The following is a 26,671-nucleotide window of genomic DNA, read 5'->3' as shown; positions in this document are numbered from 1 at the left end:
AGGACAACACTCTTGTTTCCTTACCACAGGCCCGAAAAACAGTATGGTCTTCCTCCTCTGGTGCAATGCTGCAATGCTGCGAGAAACGGATATTCATGAATGTGATTCATGTGCACAGTGTGCCAGTGGTGACTTACTGTAGAGGTTATACTTTACACTAAATTTAGTAACACGTTATATAAATTTAACCTAATTGCCGTGTGACTAGCACGGTCATCGCTGTGGTAACATGAATGTAGTCTTTATGACTGTCATCAAGTGAGCAATCATTTGCGGCATCTTTTAGTTCACAAGCTTTTGGGCTTTGCTCTTGTAATGATGTCATTTTCATATAGCAGTAGCGGCCTTTCTTATGCCGTGAGGTAAAACGGCTACAGGTGTCATGGATGCAGGACAAACACCACCCACCACCACCAACGCCACCACAAGTATATGATGTTGTATCAGAGTCTCGGCTTGGTTCAAAGTCATCCCCCAAACGTTTTTTCCAATTTATTTTACAAGCTTCACAGTAGACAACCCCGTCTGAGGACCCTTGTAGCCTCAATCTGAGCCAGGGAACAAAATCAACTCGCTAGCAACCACATTTTCCACATCCTCCATTTTCACATATTTAGAGGAAGGATTTTTTTATTTCTTTCTAAAACACATCAATGATTTCTTCTCTCCTTCTTCAAACTGTAAGAAGAGTCAGTAGCCCCAGTGATTGGAACCTGAGTCATTATCTTGGGGGACCAGAGACGGCTTTTCCTCTCAACCCTATGTTATGATCCACATCAATTTAATACTCCATGGCAGTGCTCAGATTATTATTTTCAGGCCAGATTTAAGCGCTAATCTCATACTTAGGCCCTAATACAATTAAAGTGCACTGAGCGGCGATTGAGAGCCAACCTGCCAAACCACAGATACGTTTCAGTCGGATAAAGGAACGGAGGAAGGTCAGGTTGTGCTTGTAGCCCTGGCAACACGAATAAGCTAGGCTGAGAGTTTGTGGACTGGCCAGATAGCATTGGGATTCTGAGGCTTGAATGCCTACTTCAAGATGATATAGCGTCCTATGTCAGCATTATATACTGTGAATTTAAACAATAGCGCTTGGTGCATGGCCGATATACCACGGTTAACCTGTTAGGGTTGGAGTAATGTATTCAGGCTTAGGCCTTAACCTGTTAGGGTTGGAGTAAGGTATTCAGGCTTAGGCCTTAACCTGTTAGGGTTGGAGTAAGGTATTCAGGCTTAGGCCTTAACCTGTTAGGGTTGGAGTAAGGTATTCAGGCTTAGGCCTTAACCTGTTAGGGTTGGAGTAATGTATTCAGGCTTAGGCCTTAAGGGCGGTTCCAAGGCATGAATAAACGTGTTGACCACAAATGAAAGAACCCCGAAACAAGAAAACACTGCACACAGACTCCCATGGCGTGTTGCCGGGAAGGGATGATGGCGTGGGCTTGGTTTCACCCTCACCTCACTTCAAGCCTGACTGATGAATAGAAGACCGGGGAGGCATTTTGCTGTGCGCTTGCCCGGCTCCGGTGGGGTGACAGGGATTTATCCGTGTTTTGTCTAGCGTACGTCGGGATCGGGAGGGGAATAACTCGACATGTTTATGGGGCCATCTCATTCAATTAACCTCAGCTGGGCCGGAGCTTCATTGGCAGCAGGGGCCCGCGTCAAGCCGCTGACAGGATGGAGCGAGGCAGGGAAGTGGGGCCGAGGGAGGCGGAGACCACTGCGGTATATCGCGTTAGCAGCGGTTTTGTTTTAGCGGCTTTTCTTTTACATTTATGAGGGGCACTGCGTTTCCGACTTATCAAAATGCATTCCGATAGAAGCACTTAAGTGCAGACATTTTGTGTCCACAAACGTAAGAAGATCAGCAAAAAAAGTCACAAGGCTTTGACGGTTGCAACATTTCCAGCCAATCTACGCGTCACGTTGACTCCATTAAAAGACAATGGTTAGTTATTTTCATTCCACTTCAGTCGATGTTAACAGGCAAGTGTCAACACCTCTTCCACCACCGCTAGCTGTCACAGGCTGAAGAGACTCACCGTTACCTCAGCAAGACAGGAGAGGTTCCCCAGAATGTTAAGGGAATGATTGAATAACCTTGACAAAACGTTGTGTTTCTCCCTATCTGTCAAGGGCGGTGAGGTCTGGCTATTCATAAGTATCAGAGAGCACCTGCCACATCCGAGGCGGAAAGCCGTCAATAAATCTCTTCGCTAATGCACAGTGGAATCTTTTTTCACTTTTGTAATATTAATGCATGCTAGGAGAGTGGTACTCAGCAAGAAAGGCCAGGGATAGGAACATGTTCTTCCCACTACGCTAAAGCTTGCAGGACATGCCTCACTTTCATCCCTTTCAGACATAAAGTGCTGGGCTAGCACAGGCTGATTGCAGGGCTAAGGGTTAGCATTAGCAACTGAATAGAGTGAAACAGCAGATAATGGTTTCCTATCTGTACAGGATGCAGGATGTTGGTCTAATGTGAATGACTGGCAGAAACAGAGAGAGTGACTTACTGTCGGTATATTTCAGCTTAACTTTGTAATTAACTTCCTACCGAAGCTTGCTTTATTTGAACACGCTGTATGTTCGATATAATGTGTAGGCCGCAGTCTTCAACCCACGGCTCTGCGGCCAAGTGTGGATCTTTTACCACTACCCTGTGTGGCTCCCTCACAAAAAACATAGTTAATATATTTAATTTAAAGATGTTGTTAGGGAATGCAGCCAAGCTCAAAACCATCGATTTATACAGGCTACTAAATCCCTCCCAGCAGGCATGTCTGCAGTTCTGCACTTACACAGGGCAGGTTTTTGGCCATGCGGACAACTTGGATTGAGCAGGAATGCGATCTGTGGCTTTAGTGCTTCAGGGCAGCTATATTGCACAGTGCAGATGCTTAGCTCAGAAGTGAAATACGATTCATGAGAATGTACAGAACCTGCTATTAGACTTCAATTAAGGAAACTAGAGATTTGGGATCCATGTGCTAAAATAGGCTATGCCAATAAAAATGAAGGAAAACAATCAACAATATAAATACTGAATTCAATCAAAACCTCTGCTTGTATCATCGCATGCATTTGTATTTCTCGTAATAATATGTAATTATTCACTTCCCAATGTCTGGGGAACCATACATACTTTCTCAGTCCCTTGTTCAGTAGCCGGACATACACCATATTTTACACTTTATTTTTATTCCCAGAGGTTTGAGGGTACAGGCAGATGGGACTGTGGCTGTTTGATATTTGCGTGTCGGCATTCTTTTCAAGTGTTCCGGTGTTCGCCCCCTGAAGAATACATTATCATAATGAGCCTTCGCCAGTGACCACGCGGACACACAGTCACACACTTACAAACAATAAGAGAGTTGACGGTCGTGGTTCTGTGTGTTCTGTGGTTCTGTGTGTTCTGTGGTTCTGTGTGTTCTGTGGTTCTGTGTGTTCCGTGGTTCTGTGTGTTCTGTGGTTCTGTGTGTTCTGTGGTTCTGTGTGTGTTCCCTAAATCCCGTTGCACCGCGCCATCATCACACTACTTCATCCCTTTAAATTACATGCCAGTCCCATCCTCAGAGCATGTCGATATTTGTCAGTAGAGCTGGCATTAGTCTCTCTCCCTCTTTCGCACCCCTCTTTCACTCCCTCCCTCTCTCTCTCCCTCTCCCCCCCTCTCTCTGTCTGCGCCCCTCCTTGGTCACATGGGACCCTGAGACAGTTGATTCATCAAGGGGGGTGACGTTTTACAGAAGTCATTTATGACTGTCTTTTTAATAACGATAGAACCTCACTATAGACTTCTTACTGGAGAACGGATAACCCCCCAAGGGGATGTGGGTATGTTCACGGGAGAATCCTGTGACTCTATAACAATTCTCCTATTCACCCACGCATCCACCTACCACACACACACACACACACACACACACACTGCAGGAATAGAAAATGAAGATGCTGAAGTATTGAATCAAATGAAGCGGTCATTTCAACCACTTTTTGTTTCTTTGCTTGGGATAATAAGCATTCAGTGCCATGCTCTCTCCTCCTCTCTCCTCAGCCCATCTCTCCTCTTATCTCCCCGTTCTCTCCTTCCTCCTCACCCTCCCCCCCCTTCGTTCTCATCTCTTTTGCGGTTCTCCCTCCCTTTCCCATTCTGCTTTCTCCTCTTCTCTCTCCTCATCCCTCCGGTTTTCTTCTTCTCTCTGCTCCTCTCTCCCTCTTCAGTTTCTCCCCGCCTTCTCCCTTCGCTCCTCTTTCCTCCTATCAGTCTCTCATCCTATCCATTGTATTCACCTGTCTCCCCATTTCTCTCTCCTCCTCTCTCCACTTACCCCCCGTTCTCCCTTTGTCCCTGTCCTTTCATCTGGTATCCGTTACCCTCCACTCTCTCTCTCCACTTTCCTACCTTCTCCTCTCTTCTCCTTCACTCTCTTCTCCTCCCAAATCCTTCTTTTCTCTCCCCTCCTCCCTCTCTTTCCCATAAACTGCCTCCATTCTCCTTTCCTCTCCCATCTCCCCGTGGCGTCAGGCCCCCTGCATGTTCCGTGAAACAACATCCGTTTGTGTTTAAGTGGCTTGGTTTGGTGGACCTGTGCTCTCCGACTGAAAGTCGAGGTGGTGGCAGAAAGAGGGCGAGCGCGTGGATGAGTGGTGGGAGAGTGAGACGGATCATCCAGGACAGCGGGGGCAGGGGAAGACACGTGAGACAATCACAGTGAGTTGAAGAGAGTGAATGAGAGCACTGAAGGTAGACGGAGGCGGCAAACAGCAAAGTAAGACCAAGAACGGGGACACGTTTCGGTTCTTCACGGTTTGTGCCCTGCTCCCGATAGGTCGGTGGCTTGTTTGGTTCGCTCTAGCGTGGGCCGTGTTTGTACGCTGTCAAGCGTGTAGCCCGGCCCCATCCAGGTTGTGACGGGGGTTGGCTGAGAAGTGCCTGCCCTAAATTCCAACTTCGGTACGGCCAGAGGGCGTTTGAGCACCACCGCCTCGTGTGGTATGTAAATGTCACAGGAGTCAACAGAGCAAGAGACTGGCTGTCTGTCTGCCTGCGAGTGAACATAACATGTCAGGCGCCGTTTTCTCCCCGTCCCGTGTCAACACTGGACATGCATGGATCCCACTCACACACACACACACACGCAGTAGGCACGAACACCAACACCCACGCGCGCACAGACACTCTTTCGTACACTTCCCATTTCATAACACACCTAACCGAGGGATGTTAATCTCACGTCGAAGTCAGTTGCGCGCGCAGCGAGACGTGCAGCCAGGGATGCTCCGTGTCACACGCTGAAGGGTCCCTCCACGCAACCACTGCACAGCCTGACCTCAAAGGCCCAGAAAAATTCTGCATTTAAAACAAAATAGAACACGGTCTGCAGCCCGAGGGCGTATTTGCGCGTGCCACGGCTGAGGCGCGTGGCTTTCGTGCAGGGCTCTTAGCACACGCCTTTTGTCAGGGGGAAGCATCGTCCTTTATCTGCACATTTCATGTCTCCCGCAGGACCCCGAGAGGCGAAGTTATTGAGAAGCGTTGAGCCTTATTAAATTCCCAAGCATATTACCAGTCCATCGCTCTCTCTTTCCCTTTCTCGCTTCCTTTCTCTCGCTCTCTCCCTTTTTCTTTCTCTTTATGTGCCTCTTTCCCCCTCTCTCTCTCTCTCTCTCCCTCTCTCTCACCCCCCCCCCCCATTGAAATGTGTTACTTGTTGTTATATCGTACTCTGGGGCGTGTGTGATTTATTTGAAGACTAGGCCACTTCCTCATATGCTGTTTCCTGTCCTATTCTGCCGTATCGGTTGAGACTGACATTGTTATCGATGGGAGAGATTCCCCAAAAATGCTTGGTTAACACTAGAACCGCAAAATACCTACGCCTACTGGCGTTTGAGTTTGTAATTAAAATAAATCCGCCATTTTGAAAGCCACACACTCCTCCTTCCACGACGTTTCCTCGGTCGGAATTCTAAACTGACAAACAGAAAACTATTTGGAGATTATTTACCTGTCTTTTTTTACCCTGTTTTCCTACTTAATCCGCCGACAGCCCACCCCACTTAGCGTTGGTACCCAAATGGTACCCGGGCGCTAATCACCCCGCACTGAATGCATGACGTCAATGGATGAATGCGTGGTACTCCCAGATGAATGGAAACTTCATTAGTCTATTATGGAAACATAATATGAATGACATAGGCCACTTATCACATGGGTTACCGTTTTTCAATAGGACATTCAGCTTATTGTGTAGGCTAATTCATCAAATGTAAATCGAAAAAACGTAAATCAACATTATTTTAGGAGGGAAAGAGAAACTAAATTCCCACACACATCTTGTCGTCTCTCTTTGAATTTTCTCTGCTTATTTTACTGAAGCCAAATGTATTAGGCTAAATAATTATTCACAAAACAAAATTCCAAAGCTATCTCCTCTTCTAACTCCTTTTTCTTCTAACTCCTTTCGGTTTATCGATAACTTATTCATGTCACCTATGGAAAAATCATATAAGCCAATAATCTACGTGACTAGAGCTATGCACCAGCGTTTGAAATCAAATCGATAGCCCTATTTAAAACAGAATAAATCTGTAATTCATACATTTTTAGACTTCTGTATAGTTTGATAACGACCCTGTATATTAACTGATGCTCTGGCTGGATGGTGATGCTGCGGAGGAGAATGTCCAGGCTAATAGGGTTGATTTGTTTGCTAATGACGCCAAACGGCATTCGGCTCTGGTGGTTATTAGGGGTAAAAAAGGCCTTGTGGTTCTAGTGTTAAATTGCGGAGTTATGAATTCTGTTTTACAATAATATAATTCCCTGTCGAATTATGTTGCAGAGATTGGACGCAGGGGCAGTTGTGAATTGTGAATTGTTCCTTCGTTTAACAGAAACAAATGTCCACGTGTCTTGCCTGTCTAGGCTACAGTTACACAACACCACCAGAGGGGGCGCTACTGGCGCCTTCCTCCGGAACACATGAGCCAATAACTTTCCATCAAGTGAACTGTATAAAACACGACAGTGAGGCTAAGTTGGAGTGTTAATGAGGATGGATGTGTTTGTACTGAGAGGTGCTGTGTCTCTTCAACCCCCCCCCCCACCCTTGCATAGAGCATTCCGTTGTGCTGCCTGCGTTTCCTGAAACGCCATTGGCTCAGCCCCAGGAAGCGGCAGGCTCTCTGCATTTATCAACTGCCTTTTGCCCGTTATTTGTTATGTAGACGTGGCTGACGACGCGGCGCTCTGTGGTGGTGAGGGAGCACATTTGCATGTGACCTTGCACTGAGCAACTGGGGAAACGGGGGTCTTGCGGAGAGTTGTGTTGGGGAGAAATTAGGCACGTTGTGGCGTGGCGGCTGCCGGAACATGAATATCAATGCTGCACGGGAGAACCCGCCGAGTCACCCGGGGTCAGATGACTTACGCCGATCGACGGACGTGTGGACGCGGACGTGTGTGTGTTCACTGGTATCAATCCAGATGTGTTGGTCTGTGTGTGTGTGTGTGTGTGTGTGTGGACAGTAGGGGGGCCATGTCTCTTCAAACTCTGTCTAATACTTGGTGTATATGGTATGTATGCATGTATGTGTGTGTGTGTCTGTGTGTGTGCGTGTGTGTCTGTGTGTGTGTGAATCTACGTGTCTGTGTGTATTGGGGATATCAAGCAGAGGACAGGCCCCTGTGGAATACCAGGACCCCCCCCCCCCCCCATGCTCTGTCTGTGAGCCAAATCACACTAGCTGGGCCTCTGTACTACAGCCCCCCCCCCCCCAACCACCCAACCACCCCCCACCACCCCCCTCGCTTTGAGCGGCTGTTAATCCAAGACAGGGCTGGCTGCTGAGCTGTGATGTCTGCGCGCCTGCCTTCAGACGAGGCAGAGGAGAGCGAGCGAGAGACATCCCTTTACAAACTTCATCATCATTATCGAGTGCTGCCTGTCGAAACAGCCTGATGCCATGAAAGTTTCATGCGAAAAAAATATCCCGTAGGTGTTGCATTTTTAATGAGGCGGCGGTGGCGGGAATAATCATTAGGCGCCCCTCCCCCACAGTACCCCGGTACCCCTCAAACTACATTGCACGTCGTGCAAGTTCATAGCAGCCCACTCCACCCCCCCACCCGCCCCCGGCCAAAGAATTTAGCTGACGGTATGGTGGGCATTCATCTCTCTCACTCGCTTTCTCTCGCGCTCATCCCCCTGTCTCTCTCTCCCGGTGTGTGGTAAAGACGCTAGAGAAGGTAGAGATACAAGTATGATGAAATATCTGAATTTGAACTCCGTCCACAGAGTACGGCCAAAGCCGTCGTACGCCTGTTTATTTTCCCTGTGTGCTTTTTTTCCTCCCTCTCCTTTGGGAAAATGAGTTTGGCCTTTGGCTCTGTGAGGTAATCTGCAGGCAGGCCTACTCTCCGCCTTCTGCTGATTGATATTAACAGACATCCATGGGACAAAAACAGTTTGAAATCCGCTGTTCATGAAAGACCCATCAGAGAGTCGGATCAATGCTGTATAAATATTTCCCACAACCCACCAGCGTTAGAATCAAGGAAGCGCTGATGGAACAGGAGAGAGAGGAAAATCAATCAGCCCAGAGCCATAAAGACACGGAGGGGAAGAAAAATATAAAAACCCCAAAAAAAGAAAAGAAAAACGTCTGTCAAGCCCTTTGAATAGTTAAGCATGTTTCCCGGGAAACATCTGAGGCGACAGGAGAAAAGGCATAGCTCTGTATGTCATCTATAGCATCTGACGAACGCATGTCTGCTTCGGGGCTTCATATGAACTGTTAAAATAGTGTCACACATTATTTATTCAGAGACAAACTGTCAACATGTCTCCAAATGTATACAGTATATGGTATAAAGCTTCAATTGCCTAGCTTAGTTTATAGGTCCCTAAGCTTCAGTTGGTTATATGACCTTATCTGGAGAAAAATATGTTGTAGCTTGTAAAATTAATATGACCTACAGCAAGACACCCTGTTCCAGGGGGCCCAGGATTTTGATTTAACCGACTTGAAAGACCAGGTGTATTACATTTTCGTTTTAGGTTCTACCCTGTTTCTCTCCCCAATTTCTTGATACTCAGTTTGTGATTAAGGCCCTCCTGTATTGCTGAAACTCCTAGTGAATTCGTGTGTGTCCTCCAAAGCACATTCCGTGCTGTTTTTGGTTGTTACCAAGCTGTTCGTTCCACCAGGAAGTCTACACCAGAATTCTTATGCACCGGAAAGAACCAACTCTCTGGCCTCCTACCTGAGCTCGCAGGAACCTGAGCCGCCAGAAGGTGTCACTGGAGTGCGATGGGGCCTCAGCTAGTCCTTGAGCAGGGTTTGAACCCCGGTCTCACAGGGACGCCCTTAACTACAAGTCGGTGTCTTTAACGCTGCACCCCTCACGGGGCCCCTGGGTGAAATTCATTTAACACACAGGGTCGTCCGGGTCAATTAAATTAATGTATGGCGCATGGTTTCCCGGGAGGGGAGAGGATGGCGTCGTTCTGGTCAGGCAACCTCTTCGAAAGAAATTGCCTTCAACCAAAGACAGACTTTGACCATCGTCTGAATCCCTCTGTGCCTCATCCACGCCTGAAAAGACTCCCAAACCACTGCTCTCCTGCCCAGTTAGGAACTACATCGCTGGCCTCCCCGCTCTCTCACCACGTCGTTCAGATTTCTGGTAGGAGAGCCATTCCATTTAATTGACTCATTTTGTAGGTTTTGAATCAGAGGGGAGGCTTGGAGTCCCTCTTTGATCCGATAGACAGGCGGCGTAAACCCCAGTGAAAAGTGCATTTCATAACCAATGTTCTCCTCTGATGAGCCCGTTGGAATGACAAATTGAGCCCCTGGTGCTTTAAATAATGCACTCAAATGTGCTTTAGCTCGGGCGTTAGCACTTTTTCGGTTTCTAAACTGCCTGTTTAGATCAGGGGCTTGAGGGGGGGTCTGCATCTCCTCTCCAATAACTGCACTGAAGAACAGATAGGTACGACGAAGATGGCGGAAACTGGCTGAGAAGCAAGCAAAGAGGGGACGTTTGACTACTGAGATCCGGTCGTAGTGTTTCTGGGAGTTTCTTCGTCCTTTCTGTGTGTGTTGCTGGAAAACAGAATCACGCACTGATGAATGTTTTAGCGGTCCTTTGCCGAAGTCGCTGACACCCCCAGTGCTGGAGAAGTGAGGCGGGAAGGAGCAGCTCAGCGGTTGTGTTTGGCAGGATTGTCTTTTTTGTTTCACCATGAACAGAAAAGTCGTGTTCCCAATTGACCTTCTATCTGAAACCTTTCAAAGACATAGAGGGAATTGGAGGCAAATAGGGACTAACATTACTGTATACACAATGGGAGTCATACATACACTTTCACCAATCTAAAACACATACGTACCCACGTGTCAGTTGTTAGTGTTAGTTGTTGCTCCTTCAGAGGAATACGGGCTGTATTGATCAGTTGGTATCTGCCCTGACCAGAGCTGTATATTAGGATGGCTCTCCCCCAGGATGCACTGCGTTGCCTCAGTGTACCCGAACCCCCATGATGCATGCGTCACCTCGGTGAACCCCAACCCCCATGATGCACTGTGTCGCCTCAGTGTACCCCAACCCCCATGATGCACTGCATCACCTCAATGTACCCAAACCCCCATAATGCACTGTCGCCTCAGTGTACCCCAACCCGCGCAATGCCTTAAGGCATCCAGCCTATTGTTAGAGATAACCTCCAGATGTCTTACAGTTTAGTTGGAGCCTAGAACTAGCTCACCTTAATCAAGCAGTGAAGGGCATGATAATTAGTTAACAAGTTGATTCAGGTGTGCCTGCTCTGGGATCCATCAAATCCATGGACTTGCTGGGGTCCCTAGGAGAGGTTTGAGAATGAATGACCTAGAGCCCACACTCTGCTGGTTGGCTGGCAAACACATCCAATTAAATTAATTGTACTGTGTAATCAAAGAAACGCCCTTTGCAACCACATTAAATTAACCATTTTGGCAAAAGCAACAAGCATTCATATTTTGGAGAATAAAAAGTGTCCTGTGTTGTTGCTGTTTGAATGAGAGTGAGGTCAGAAGTTAATTATGCTTCTACGCCTGTGTTATGTAAAGCTAATAGATAAGTCTGTCAGGTTTTCATAGCCAATTGTAGGGTTCATCAATGGTACGCCACTCACTGTTCCTGGAACACAAGGACGTCTCACAGATTTTTTTCAATCCATACTCTGAGGCAGAAAGACACTTATCTAGCCCAGTAAATTGCTTGAATTAGTCCTGGCAGAATTGTCTTTGTGAACTCGCACAACAATAACAAAAATAAGTCGCTCGTTCTCCACTTTGGGGTAGGTGATGAATGTTCTTGAAATGTTCTTCCCCAAAGCGCGTCAAAGGTCTTGCAGTTCTTTCAGTTCAGGTAGGTTGTGTTGTAGGTGAGAGCAAAGCCTGCTGCAATCTTTCCCCTTGACCAAATACCCCTTTAAATATGAACCCGAATAATTTGGCTTCAGCTCCATTTGAGCTTTTAGCTCCGTTTGGGTCCAGAGTAGAGCTTGAATGCCACGTGGTGCCTGGTGTCTATCTTTCTATCTCCTAAAAGCCTTTTCCTCAGGGTCAACTTAATTACCACTCGCCTGGCCTCGCACTGAGCCATGACTCATGTTGCCTTGCTTGCCACTGCTGTAGCTAGCACAATGCTACCCTGACTGCAGATGGTTGCAGGCTAAAGGCTAGTTGGCTCTCTCACGACTAGTGCAAGCTGCTGGCTGCCTGCATTTAGCCTTGTTGTGACTTACTCTTCCTCGTGATTCACTGAGAACTGTGGCTGACAGCCACTACCAGCTAGGCAGCTTTAGCTGCCTTGTTTGGATCTACTTCTAGCAGTGTCTTAGTAGTTGTGTTATGTAGCAGTTACTGACTAGTAGCAATGAAAGCAGAATTGCTGCCTGAAAATACCATTACTAGCTTTGGTTATCGTCCTGTCTGTTGCAGCGTGTAGCCTGTTCACATATATTTGTATAGAAGAGGTCTGTAGTTTGGGGTGTTTTGCCAATTGCTATTATTATATAGTAATACTGGTGTTTTGTGACACTCTCTGGGTTCTAGGCGTGGATTAAAATCGAGCAACGTTTGGACCAATCACATTTGAACTATTCTGGGACAGGAATGCATCTGTGAGATTCCCGAGGAAATGTGCGTTTGACATCTATTGAATCCCCATAAACAACTGATATCCGAGTGATACCGACAATGTGCGAGATTCTTCTTTTCAGCCGTGCTGCATACAGCTGCCCGTGTCTTTCTATACAAGCACAGTGATTTAGACGTGGTCTGTATAATTCTGGTTGGTGGAGAGAGGCAAATCACGAACCCGGCCAGGTTTTGGGGGGATTTAATTGAAATTGTATTTTGACAAATAAGCATTTAATGGTGTAAAATAGGCTATTGTGTTTGTGCGGCTGGGAGTGTGTGATAAGCAGCGACTGTGGAGAGAGGCAATGAGACTTCCCCCTGAAAGACTGGAGAAAGAGAATCTAGCGAAATAACTAACAACAACAGCAAAACACATATTTTCAGACTTAACCCCTTGCTCGCTGACAGCTCACAGTGAAATCCAAAGCCCTACCATTTTCCACACACACCCGCCATTCCCGTTGAGCTGTATCACCTGTGTGAGTGTATCTAACGCTGTTATGTTCCTATGTCTCTCCTGGCTGTGTCATAATGCAACGAAACGTGTGCATGGCTGCATTCGCCGCTGCTTTGGAGTGTGAAGGCAGTGCGGCCTGTTTATGTATACTGAGTACTGTGTGCTGTATATATATATATATATATATATATATATATATATATATATATATATATATATATATATATATATATATATATATATATATATATATACATGCATTTATATACATATATATGTATGTGTGTGTATGGGTGTTTCTACGTTTGCATGTATACAGTACCAGTCAGAAGTTTGAACACACCCATTCACATGAACACACTTACCCATTCACCCATTAATTGGAATGTTCTAACTATTGACGGGTTCTGTAAAAAAAGAAGTTATATATATATATATATATATATATATATATATATATATATATATATAATTTATTTAAATGTTTTCATTTATTAGCAAGCTTTGTTTTCTCAGTTCCTGGCAGGGTCAGCATGTACCTCATATCTCATCCCTGTTTGTTTCTTTAAAGAACTGTACATGCTACAACACAGAGAATGTGAGGAATTGTAAAGAACATATAAATGCAATGTGATTATGTTTCGTGCTCAGGTCAGTCATACCTTAAGCAATGAGACACACGGAATTCTGTTTGGGGGACGGAATACCACGACTAAGGACAGATTCAATGTGGAGTAACTGGACACTGCAATTAGCCATTGTATTTTGGCAATATACCAACAAATCCCTGAGATGCATTATTGTTGTCACAAACCACTGCTGTTACAAACAAGTTACCACAATTGACACAATTGAAGCAGGTACAAGTGATGTGATGCTATACCTGTGGTAAGGTTGACTTAGTAACCGTTTTATAAGAGCAAAAAGGCATCTCGGAGGCTTGTGAAATGAGGCCAGCATGCCACGGCTAAACCCTTCGCTTCACATCATGTCTATGAATAGCGATTTAGCCATGGTATATTGGCCATATAGCATACCCCCTTGTGACTTTTTGCTTACACACAGCTTTCAACCAATCCGCATTTAGGATCCAAACCACCCAGATTATAATTTTAAATAACCTATGCTTAATGCTACTGTCCTGGCATCATGCTGTGTAGAATGTAAAATATGGACAGGTCTGGGAACTGAATAACTGGCTCACTGTGTGTAATGCAGTGTCTAGACAGGTCCTGGAATAGTTTACCTGCTACCTGTGTAGAATGTGGAACATGGACAGGTCTGGGAACTGTGATTGTCACTTAAGCAGGCATAGTTTTGTGGACTTGTAGTGTGGAAGGCGTGCAGTATCATATAATGCAAGGTTTCCCTGCCCCTCGGGCCACCAAGACTAGGCCACAAAGTTTTCTTGACATAACAGATATTTTTCACCCCAGGCGCGAGAGACGAGTCTCCCTTTTTAAATGTCACACCCACAATGCATGCCTATAGGAGGGACTCAGCGCCCGTCAGGCCTCTGACATTCTGAACGTAGCCAATTGGACGTTTAAATGCCAGTGCAAGAAGCAGCAGAAACCAGTAGTGGTTACAGTGGGGGTCTGGAATGGGCAGGATTAATATGCATGGGTGCAAATCACATTATCAATACGGGACCAAGTGGATGCAACACGCATCAGTATTTAGTCTGTACTGCTATAATCTTATAATTACATTGAATCTAATCTGTCATAGATTACATAGGTCTGTAATCCCTACCCACCCTGAGGCCTGTGATCTATGTGATGGCTTTTACTCATCACATCCATTGATGCTTTGTAATGTGGCCAAAGAAAACGCAACCCGATATGTAGTTTTTTCTTCCGTTTTCACGTGACTAGGCTTCACGTGGCTACCAGTGCACATTTGCACACTCTCAGAATTCCAAGAATTCCAATTCCAGAGCAGTGCACTCTCTGCACCAGGATATTAATGAATCAGAAAATACATCTGTAAAACAAAATCCATCTAGCTGTCATGGCTCAAGCGGTTTTGTAGAAGTCTTTAGCTTTTCCGATTCACCTTACTCCCTTAACTTCTGCGAAGCTCTTTTTGACTGCTTTAAATGTGCTATACAGGCAATTTAGAAAGACAACCACGATGAGAAGTTTCACCAAAAGTGAGGTGAATAAATAGCCTATGGTCAAATAGCTTTCCTAATAACAAAAGTCCACTGTTTCTTTAGCCTCCAAGCATCCGGGATAGCTCATACAGGGATCCCACAATGGTGTTTAAAAATCAATGTAGCATTCTCCTAAGTAAAGTTTGCTTGCCAGACATGAATTAGATTTGCCGGGCGGATGAAAATAATTGATACTGCAACTCATCGCCGTGGTCTGAAATCGCAGGGAAGTCGCAGCAGATGTGCTTGTTTTCGGGTCACATGCAGCCCTTGGACCGGATAAAGGGGCAGATGAAATGATTTAGGTATCTCGTTCCTCGCTTAAAGACAAGTTGGGAACCTCGGATTTATAATGTCACTCCTCCATTCTAATGCTAATGAGGCACTTAGTTAGCATGTGGTGTTTTTAATGATGTGTGTTTACGCATGCAACCCTGTCAGCGTGCTTTTTTTTTTTTTTTTTTTTTGTCAAACGTGCATGCGCGTGTGGCACGTGTGGCGCTCTTGCGGACGGGACACTACAAACGAACGGAGCAGCAGAAGGATCACGCTGGGTCACACTGAATTTGTCAGGCCTCATTTTCAACCTGCCTGGCTCACTGATTATGTGAAGAACGAGGAAGACAGAGGGAAAGGGTTGGGGGGGGTCGGGGGGCTGGGGCACGAGAGAGCGGGAGAGAATAGTCTGAGAAGTACAGTAGAGAGAGTCATTTGGTAATTGGCTGTGAGATCGTCACTAGAATGAAATTATGCTAGTTAATCTTTCTTCAATTAATCACCTCTGGAGTAGTCTAATTATACCAGATACAGCATTGCCAACGTATTGAAAGAGAAAATCAGCCACAGGCCTCCCCTGGAGCACTGACTCAAATAGTATTTTGCTTTGACCTGATCCAAGCCCTATGCAAATTACGACTTGCGTTTCGCGTAGACGTGAAGTAGGTTGCGGAAAATAATGTCCTTGTCATCCTTTCAGAGCATTCAGAGATTACAAACGTTTTGCCGTCCGGAATACGGTTCATCAGGGTTTCATGCCGTGAGGTGACAGTTGGACTGAGCGTGGCTAGATCAGTCGGGGTCGGGCGTATGCCGTCCATCTCGGCGGTCTGACCAGTATAGCCGGTGGCTTTGGCCGAATCCACACTGAAGTGGCAGCTGAGTCTCCGTGTTTGAGCTAGCGATTTGACGGGGATTTGTGGGAGCGCACCGCTCTCAGTTCACGCAGTTGCACTTGAATACATCTGCCGGCACACGCTCGGTATGTGTTAATACCAACAATGAATTCTGTCGCCGATGAAACCCAGCGCGCCTCTCCTCTTCAAAAGGTCAGGACACTCCAGGCCTCCTTTTCATTTTCTTCCCAGATCTCTCCGTTTTTTTTTCTTCCGCCCTCCTCCCTAATTGTCTGGCAAACAGCTCAGCGGAGAAAGACAAATATCCAGTCTTCCATGTAGATATTGTTCCCTCTGTATTTCCCTTCGTGGGATTAATTATTCAACGCCTCCCTTTGTCTCTCTCCACACCTCTTTTTTTTTTTTTATTCCATTTACTTTTCGCTCCTTTCATTCTATATTCCTTCCTTCTTTCCTTCCTTCTTTCCTACCTCTCAATCTTGTCCATTCCGTGTGCTGGCTTCTTGCACGAGTTAGTAGAGGCATTTGTTAGCCAAAAATTCTCTCTGTCTCGGGCGTTGCGTAACGCTTGCAGGTGTCCTGCGTCAGATTCAGCCTGAGAGGCATATCGCTCCCAGTGCAACTCAGCCTGACAGGCAGCAGATCACTGCCCAGTAATTAGTTGTCATACCCAGGCTGAGTTTCACCTAATTAAATGAAACCTATTAGTGGAGAGAATGGGAGAAGACGACAGAGCTACTGTATAGTGAATGATAGCTCTGTCTGTTGCCTTCTCGTTTCATATTTCTCTCGCTTGTTTTCCTCCTCATTTTCTCATTGTTCTCTTACTTTTCCCTATCTCCCTCGTATTTCGCTCCTCTCTTTCGCTTAATTCTTTCTACCCGTTTCTTCTCTTTTTTTTCACTTCTCTTCCTTGTCTCTCTTTACCTTCTCTCGTTCTTTTCTCTCACTTCAGCTTCTCGCTCTCTTCTCGCTCCCTTCTTTCTCGGTCTTTACTTTATCCCTCTTATGCTTCTTTCACTTCACTCTTGTCTTTCTTTCTTTCCTCTTTCTTCCGTCCTCTTTTTCCTCATAAAGGCCTGACTATTTTTGACAGTTAGTTTGCAGGAGGAATATTTCATTTCCACCCCTCAGCTGCGTGAAGTAATCCTTATGACACCCTGGCCTGTACTCTGCACACTGCTGGGTGATTGGTCCGTGGAGGAAATAGATTTATCCTATCAGAAGGCTTTGATGAAGGAATGAAGTGATCACACACTCATTTAAAAGCCAATCTCGGCTGGTCTCAGAGCTGCTGTCTGTTGATCCACCCAAACCTGAGGTTTTATTTATATTTCGTTCAAGCTTTATGTGCGGCAGAAATATATGGCTAAGCAATTGTCCTTGTCCTTAGCAATAACAGGTTTATTTTTGGTAAATATAAAGCATGTGAATGGCGTCAAGACATGCGTTAATGACATTTCACCGAGGTGCGTTTTTAGGCGCTTAACTAGGAGAATGTGACAGGGGGTTTCAGATTGAATTTAGCAAAAGACGGACATAAGAGGTGCCGCAGAGGCTGTTGAAACAGAGTCGATTGTTCAATGAGACACAACGCTAATCCGTTCCTCAGAACCCTGCCATAATCCAACTAGGCCTTAATGCTCTGCACCCCACTCCGTCCCCCAGCGGGTGCATAAGGAAACGCAAAAACACGTTGATTGGTCTGGATGTGCCATTGCATAAACCTAACGACGTTTGGCATTTTTTTTTAAAGAAACAAAATACAATTGGATAGCTCGCATATGAATTCATCACACTGTACCTTAACCAACATGGTAGCTGGCTGGCATGTGCTCTAGAGCATGTGATTTGTATACAAAGAGGAGGCATTTCAAAAGGAAGATACATTTAGTCCCGGGTTCTGTTTAGTTTGGTGTTTCTTCACCACTGATCATTTGTCTTGTAACAACACGTCACTCTTCTGTAGTTTTTCACACCGAAGATAAAGCACCTTATGAATATTTCCTTTAAACTATTTTCAGACCCTTCTAATGTGAGGGAAATGTCTGTCTCTTATATTTTTTTTACATTTGGAAGGAAATTAAAATGTTCAGTTCATTTTCCACCTCATTTCGTGGGCATTGGTACCTTAGGTTTTCTTTACTTCCTTTGATCATTTCTCCCAAGTAGAAAGACTGCTAAATGAATCTTTCAATACATTGTCATACTTTCCCTCCCTTGCCGTTTGCCAGTCTCTCATTCACACAGTCAATCTCTCTCTGCATATCTCTTTTTTGTCTGTCTGTTTGTCTCCATCATACTCTTACTTGACTAACTAACTTAAAGGGAGAGACTTAGTTGACTGACTGACTGGGAGGTGAAGACTCTTTGTTGGCTGACTGAGTTGGAGGTGAAGAGTCTTAGTTGATTGACTGACTGGGAGGTGAAGAGCATTAGTTGATCGACTGACTGATTGACTGACTGGGAAGTTGAGAGAATTAGCTCACTGATTGACTGACTGGGAGGTGAAGAGTCTTGACTGACTGATTAGGATGAGGAGTCTTAGTTGATGATGTGGAAAGAATGTTGATGGGGGAGTGGGAGACGCTTTGACACTTGTGCAGACAGACGTTCTTTGTTGACATAAACACACACACACACACACACACACTAAACATAAACACATTCCCTAATGTCCCCACGCAAGCTTTCAGAGGCACACCCTAAATTCTACACACACACACACACACACTACAGCCTTCAAATTCATCCTCTGAATCATCCCAGTGAGTGGTCGGCAGTAAGACCCCATATCTAATACTTATTGTGCCTCTGAAGCAAAGGCATTTGGAATTAGGGCATAGTGCTCCAGCCTGTCAGCTGTCACTGACTAAAGCCAGTAAAGTAATGCCTGGCTCAAGACTGCCACTGGCCCACTGTCAGCAGTCCAGCTTTAAGACACACACACACACACATTACCACACGCCGACAAGGCATTACCACATGCCGACCCGCCGACAACACATTACCGCACGCCGACTCGCTGACAACACATTACCACACGCCGACTCACTGACAACACATTACCACATGCCGACCCGCCGAAACACATTACCGCACGCCGACCCACCAAAACACATTACCGCACACCGACCCGCCAAAACACATTACCGCACGCCAACCCGCCGACAACACATTACCACACGCCGACTCGCTGACAACACATTACCACACACCTACTCACTGACAACACATTACCGCACACCGACTCGCTGACAACACATTACCGCACACCGACTCGCTGACAACACATTACCACACACCTACTCACTGACAACACATTACCACACACCTACTCACTGACAACACAATACCGCACACCGACTCGCTGACAACACATTACCGCACACCGACTCGCTGACAACACATTACCACACACCAACCCACTGACAACACATTACTGCACGCCAACCAGCTGGCACAGATTACCACACACTAACCCACTGGCACATTAGTTAACACACTAACCGAATGACGTACTGACAAACGAACGTATGCACGCATCGCTACGCCAACAGGCCAAAAGCATTGACACATTGACAGATGAAAACACATACACACACACAGAGAGAGAGAGAAGTATCTGTCCACCAGCGATGTAACAGCAGGGAACCTTCACAGTGGCGTCATTGACTTTTGTCCGCACGTAATTAAGTCAAGGGAAGAGGGGAGCCCCACCACCCTCTACCGGTCTAAACCAGCCAAGTGGAGCCCATTGAAAAACACTGAGGGCCTGAGACATTATGTACTGAAAGCCCCCACGTGTTGGTGGTTAGCTAGCCGGGCCCCAAGCTGTTTCCACGTCCGGCCCGTTCTCTGTCCCACCGTGGGGTTCCCGGTCCTAGCTTTGAATCCCCAGATCAGCTGCTTTCATCGAGCTCTGCAGCCCTACGTTTGTGGTAATTCTTTGACTGTGGAGAGTAATCCATCATTTTGTTGTTATGGGAACGTGCTTCAGGAGGGCTTGCATGAAGGCTTCAGCCGGCTGTTAGCCGTTAGCATTGTGCCCTTAACCAATGTAGACTAAGACATGAATGTTTTTCTCTTCCAGCAGCCATTTTTCATGAATCAGGTGTTTTTTTCAGTTACGCTTTTGTTCACGTGCATAGATTTACGCTGTTGAGTCATGAGGAATGGTATTTCTGTCCCTGTACCCAGACAATGTGGTATTCTACCAGAGTGGGCTGTTCCAATTCCTTCCCTCTGAAATTCCTCTTTTTCATAACACTTATTGAATCATACAAATACTGCATGGATCCTACGCTTCCAATGACATCTAAAGAGACAATGTTTCTTAGCACAACATTATTTTATGTATTCACATATTAATAAATCCCAGCAGGAACCTTTTATTTATAAAACAAAAAGATTACATAAAAAAATCCAATTATACTTTTTTTTGTAACTGGGAGGGCCACACCAAACTGTCACTCACATCCTCTGGAATGTTGTAGTGAATAAGACAAAAGACTGAAAGAAAAATCCTTATTATGACTGTTTATACCTTTTGGTCACAGAGTCGTTTTAAGTGCTTGTTTGCCGGTTTTGGTTTCAGCGACTAGAATGATTTAATTGGATTTAATACAGGCATGTCAATGGACAGCCCTAGGGAAGAAGGAGCTTTCAACATGGTGGCGCATGGAGAGAGAAAGGGAGAGAGAAAGGAGCATTGCTCTACACAGAAGAGGTCTCTCTTTCTCTTTATCTCCTCTCTTCCCTCTCTTGCTCTCTCTCTCTATCTCGCTCCCGCTCTCTCGCTTTGATCTTCTGGCCTAATTCATTATCACAGTGTGAAACCTCTTCATATTTAGCCGGGCTCCAGAGGCATTGGACGGTGCTACTTCTTTCTGCTCCTACCGTGAACACTACTCCAATGCACTGTTCCTTCCTTAAGTATCCATATTTAAACATCGCCGTACTACAGAATGGACATTAGTCACATATTGATTTTATTTGTATCGCAGTCATTGTACTTCGAGTGATGAGAGCGATGAGAACACTCTAGCATTTACATTTAAGCTACTGATAATGTTATACTCCTTAAATGACTGTATGTTTCACACAGTCTTCATGTTAGCACACAAGCTAATTAATGTATTGTCTTTATATTAGCGTACTAGCTAACTACTGTATTGTCCTTTTATTAGCATACTAGCTAACTAATGTATTGTATTTTTATTAGCGTACTAGCTAACTAATGTATTGTCTTTTTTATTAGAGTACTAGCCAGCTCCAGTATATTCCTTGCGGGAGACATGCTTTTTTTCCTAGTGGAAGCAACAACGACAGAGACTTTGAACTTAGACATGCTTGTAGCAATTCTCATGCAGAGGGCAGCTTATTCCTGCGTGCCTATCTCTCTCACTGAGGGCAACAGAGGGGGTAGCAGTAGGTTGGACTGTACACCCACGAGAGCCTATCCAGTCGAGAGGGCATCCTATTCCAACCTCTCCTTTCTCTCCGAGGTAGTGAGAATATGACTGGGGTGAGAGGGTGAGTAGGGTGAGCAGATGATCTCTGACCCTCAGGAACAAGAGAGGGCCCCGGGCTGGGGCCCTGGGAGAGCCGCCGTCATAGTGCATTGTGGGCAACATCTCAATTTTAGAATCTTGATGGATCAGTTGTAGGCCAGGCTGAGGTGAAAGAGCCAATCAGGGCGATTCATCCGATGACAGCCGTCTGTATACTCAGGCAGACACTGTATGTGAGCTCTTTTTTCCTCTCTGAATGCTCAGCCATCAAGAGCCACTCTGAGAAGAAAAGATGTCTTACTTTTTCATTATTTGTTTATTTCCTCGTGTTCGCTTTCCTCCCTCCATTCTTGTAACTTCCATCCATTTTAACACTCCCTGTGATCTGCTGGCATGTTAGAAATCAACCGCGTTTGTCATTCTCTTTCTTTATTGCATTTTGGCCTTGATGTTTTATTTTTTATTTTTTTTCATGTTTCCGTGGTTCACAAATGCCTTGGACAAACCTCCAGATATCCTGAGTATGTGTACAATTTATGCCCGGGGTTCATATGCTGTAGCTACCCCCTTAGCCCTGACTGTAGAATGATCAGTAACGACCTGTGGCTACATGGATTTATTAAGGTGATTTGTATTATCGACATGCATTTCCGTGGTGAATAGGCAAGGGACTCGCAGAAACAGAGGAATTGACCTCATTATGTAGTTGGTATACAGCGTAGTGTGATGTAGATTTTATGGGAAACATTTTTCTCAGACAGGGAGTTCACTATGGATTATGGATCAGACTTTGCCATCAACAGAATTGTATTGATTCTCTCTCTCTCACTCTCCCTTTCTCTCTCTCTCTTTATTTCTCTCTCTCTTCTTTCGTTTTATCTTGATCTGTTCTTGTCAACACTGACATGTTTCTGCGTGTGTCTTTGATTAGTTTTATTGATACCTTGTTTATATTGAATTGCAGTTCAATTCAATGCAGCGGACAATATATATATATAAAAAAGTATAATTGGATATTAACCCACAATGCCGAGCACGACCAGTGATTCTATTCTATTCTTCTTTTACAGGAGAAAAAGAGCACTAAAAGTAAGCCACGGTTAAAATAATTTTCTTAGTCCTGGGCAGCATGCTTTCTAGGTTTGCACTTCACCCCTTGTGTACTTGATTTTCTTCATACCTCCCATCTTCCTGATCAGTGGCACAGCATATCTGAAATGGCGTCCATACAACACGGTGATTTGCCAGTTTTCGACATGTATGCTTTTTCAAGTTGTAAGCCCAGCCTTGTCAGGTAGATCGGAAATCTACTTCATGTTGATTGTCTGTGAACTGATTGATCTTTTTGGGACAAACGGCTCAAAGTAGGAATACTGACGATTCACAGCGGTGGGGGCTGGGTAATAGTGGCTCTATTTGTGTTATGCTGTATCTTGTACATGCATTGTTAACCTGTGTAGTGTAATTTTCTGTGTTCATGACACACAGTATATTTCATATTAAATGAGGACAATGCGCCGTAGTTACCCAAAGCTTTCCTTCACCCAGTCCGGTGATTGGTTGAGGGCCTTCATGGATTTTGAGGGGATACTCAGTGATTTAATTCTAGGCTACTCAGTTTCTCTACTTCGTCTAGATAAGTCATTGGGAATAGATCTCGTCATCACACACGCACACACACACACACACACACACACGCTGTCTCGTAAACTAATGCAGCGTAGGCCTACTGAGACAGAGATGAGAAAGTCTGCACTGGTCGTTGAAGGTCGAGGATCCCAAACTGTTAGCCCCCACCCCACTTTTAAAAGCATGACGTTATTTCGGCCATGGCTCACGTCACTGTTCTCAGTTTGAAGTGGTGTCCCTGTTCAGTGTTTTAAATTTTTGTGTTAATATTTTGTTTGGCATATGTTCTGCATGAAAGCAAAAGCAATTTTATCAACTTAGTCTGAACACTTTTGCCTGTGATAAATGTCTTAACATAATGTTCACATTACTCGCCCAGTCACCATGGAAACAAACATATTTTTTTTTTTATCATCTGATCATCAACACCGATATGCGATGATGACCCCATTAACGAAAACATTACCCGACATTTTCATGCATCTAAAGGAAGAAAAATACTTCCTGTTGGCACCCCCCACCACCCACCCCCCGCCCCCCCCCCCACACCCCATGTGACACAAACAGCACCACTAGAAACAACGAGTTACAGGCAAATCTCAGTGGGGAACATTTAGCATCTGTGTCGGTGTTACCCATGTCACCGCTTGTTGGGAAACGGAACGCCTCCACTAACGAGCATCCTCTGGTCTCCTCTCTCCCCCCCCAGACACCAGGCCCTTGCCCGACGTAGCCATGACAGGCAAGTGCACCCGGGAATGCGACGAGTACGGCCACTCTGACTCCTGCTGGATGCCTGTGCGCACGTCGCCCGAGCGGAGGCCCAAGACGACCACCACCCAACCACCAAAGCTTTCCACCTTCATGACCGGCGGGGGTAGCGGCAGCAGCGGCCCGGCCGAGCAGCAGCGGACCGGCGGCCAGGAAGCCCTGGCAGCGGTGGCAAACGGGGACCCCTCCTCCCACGTGATGCTAGGCAACGACCGCAACCGCAACCTGCTCAACAAGAAGATGGCCTCCTCCTCGTCCTCCTACGAAGCCTTCGGCTCGCCCAGCTTCAGTCCACCGGGGGTCGAGGAGGGGGTCGTGGTGGGTCACCCCACCGAGGAGATCCCCCTGGCCCCCGCGGGGGAGTACAAGCCCTCGTCCTGTGGTACTCTCACCCGCCGGGAGGTATACCTGTGAGGGGGGCGGTGGGGAGCTGTGCAATGGTACACACGGTTCTGCCGGGCAAACAACAACAACAGTAGTAGGTTACCACGACAACAACGACACGTTTTTTTTTTTTTCCTGGACCGAACCGACCTTGGCTGAGCAGGGATGTTCCGAGGATAACCCTATCGTAAGACTACGACCAAACCATGCCAAGAGCCAAGACGTGACAACGAGGCTAAAAGCTACATGGGTAGAAATAGAATCGCTTTTTTTAGAATTGGAATTCTGACCTTATCCTTAGAGGGGAAGAAGAGGGTGGGGCTATTTGGTGGGACATCGGGCAACTGCTGCCGGCCGAGTCGGGCCAATGGGAACATTTCTGCTGCCTGATAATCACTGTACAATTACCAACTAATTTCCATAAAGCGTGCATGCATTGTCCTGCCCCTGACCCCGCCTCCCAACGAGAAGACTGTACTGTACCTCCCTTTTGGTTCTTTTTCTATAGCTGTACCTGTGGACCAGTTTCAGTGCGACAATGAGATGTGGCACTGAAGATGGACTTTATGCCTTTTTGGAGACGCAGTGACATTCCCGCCCAGATGCAAGAACCATAAAGCTTACAGTACATCCACACACACCCCCCCCCCCCCCCCCACACACACACACACCCCGTCGGGGTACCTATCTGGATTCCCTCATTTCAACAGCTCGTGATACCAAGTTGCGCTCTCGTTTATAAGGACACCAAAACACGACCAAACAAGGACGGGAAGCGAAAAGCTGCTAGCATTGCGTCATTGTTAGCGTTTTGGACGGGGCTGAGCTTTAAGTCTCGGCCCTGTGAATAAGATGGTACGTATCGCCTTATTCATGAGGGAATATCATTGACAAATGGACCAAATGGAGTCATTGTGCTTGGCAATGTCCGAGCCACGGAAGTCTGCGATGAACTGATGTCGACGTCTGCTTATATACCAGTGTGAATATACTCTCTTCGCCTCTCTTCACAGACACTAATACAAATGTACATACAGTATCCATTGATTCAGATCTGTGCTTTAAAACTCACTTGCCCCTTCTCTCTCCAGCCTTCCTCTCTCTCTCTCTCTCTCTCTCTCTCTCTCTCTCTTTCTCTCTCTCTTTTCTCTCAATCTGTCTGTGTCTGGATGGTCTGGCGGGTAATGACCAAACCACCATTGCAAACGAACATTTCTGTCGAGAGCCATGACCGGTCTGAACCGGTTTGCCCGGCCTTTGGCTGAATTACGTAGTATGTCCGTACGTGGCTGTGAATACTTCCACCCCTCTGCCCGGACAATATCGATTCCTATTCAGATGAAGGTTATGTTTATTTCTTACCCGGACCAACAAGCAGACACACTGGCACAGCTGACTGCTCGGAGTTCGTGGGTTTAGATGAGCGCCGGGCATGTAAAACTAGCATGAACGGGCCGGTCGAGCGAAGGCACGCGGTAAGACTACGCCGCGACATTCCTTATCGGTTAGCTGCGCGTGATACATTTGAGCAATAACTTCAATTGATGACATTGACATGCACTGTCACCTCACGATAAACTTAGAACCCGCCCACCAGGAGGAAAATGTTACGAAAAGGCAGAGGTTAAAATTAGTATGGCACAGACAGACATTTCTGAGCAAGAATGTACCAATCAGCTCAACGGAGAACAATCAAAAAAGATCTTATCAATGTACAGTTCCGGAGAGGAAAGAGACAACAGTTCAGCATCCTAGGATTTAGTACCCGAGAGAAACCAAAGCATAGGAAACCACCAACTACCATGTAGATACATCACCTGACCAGAGGAAAACGGCAATACCACACAGAGACTTAGCGTCCTGGTAGTCTGTGGCTTTCAAATACATCCGTCCATGTAAATTAAGTATACCGTAAGTGGTAAGTTGAATTGAGCGAGGGTGTGACATTCAGTTGAACGTCCGTTTTATTTAGGAATGAAGTCAACAATTGCACGCACGTAGAAACACACATACACAGTACGAAGACAGCGTGCCTCCTCATCCGTCACAAGATGTCTTTTTCCGCCGGTAATTAGACACAAGGTCTTGCCACCGGGGCCGGGCAAAAATAATTATCAGATGCAATGGATGCCCGTTTTGTATGTTAGCTAACTCTTTGGTTCAAAATGAACTGCTTTTTGGTAGTCCACCAATCTGTAGTCTGTTGTTACTTCTTGTCGTTCGAAGAAGTGCTCCTATGCTTAGCAACTGTATACATGAATATGTACTTTTTATTGCACGTTTAAAGGGAATTTACTGAGAAGGGAAAAATAAAAAATAAAAAATACAAAAAAATCCTTTACCTGTGAACATGGAGGTCCATCTCATAGTTTTTTTTTATACCTTAACTGACATTAGCCATGCATAACAAATTAAA

General features: G+C 45.8%; 1 protein-coding gene across 5 annotated transcripts in view; it reads left to right on the top strand.

Annotated features, from left to right (window-relative positions):
* Positions 1 to 24,914, top strand: part of pcdh7b (protocadherin 7b) — a 125,609-nt gene extending 100,695 nt beyond the window's left edge. For 2 of the 5 annotated variants that reach the window (XM_013140475.4, XM_013140474.4), the window contains exon 3: positions 23,810 to 24,914. In XM_013140475.4, the coding sequence (XP_012995929.1) occupies positions 23,810 to 24,285 (476 nt within the window). In that variant the 3' untranslated portion in view covers positions 24,286 to 24,914. Of the gene's footprint in view, positions 1 to 22,541; positions 22,561 to 23,809 lie in introns of all 5 variants that reach the window. The other 3 variants (XM_010887986.5, XM_013140476.4, XM_010887987.5) reach the window with 3 other exon arrangements.
* The last annotated feature ends 1,757 nt before the right edge of the window (positions 24,915 to 26,671 follow it).

Source organism: Esox lucius, chromosome 24, assembly GCF_011004845.1.
Source record: "Esox lucius isolate fEsoLuc1 chromosome 24, fEsoLuc1.pri, whole genome shotgun sequence".
NCBI lineage: Eukaryota > Metazoa > Chordata > Actinopteri > Esociformes > Esocidae > Esox > Esox lucius.
The sequence above is the reverse complement of the archived record's forward strand: the minus strand, read 5'-3'. Positions and strand labels throughout refer to the sequence as shown.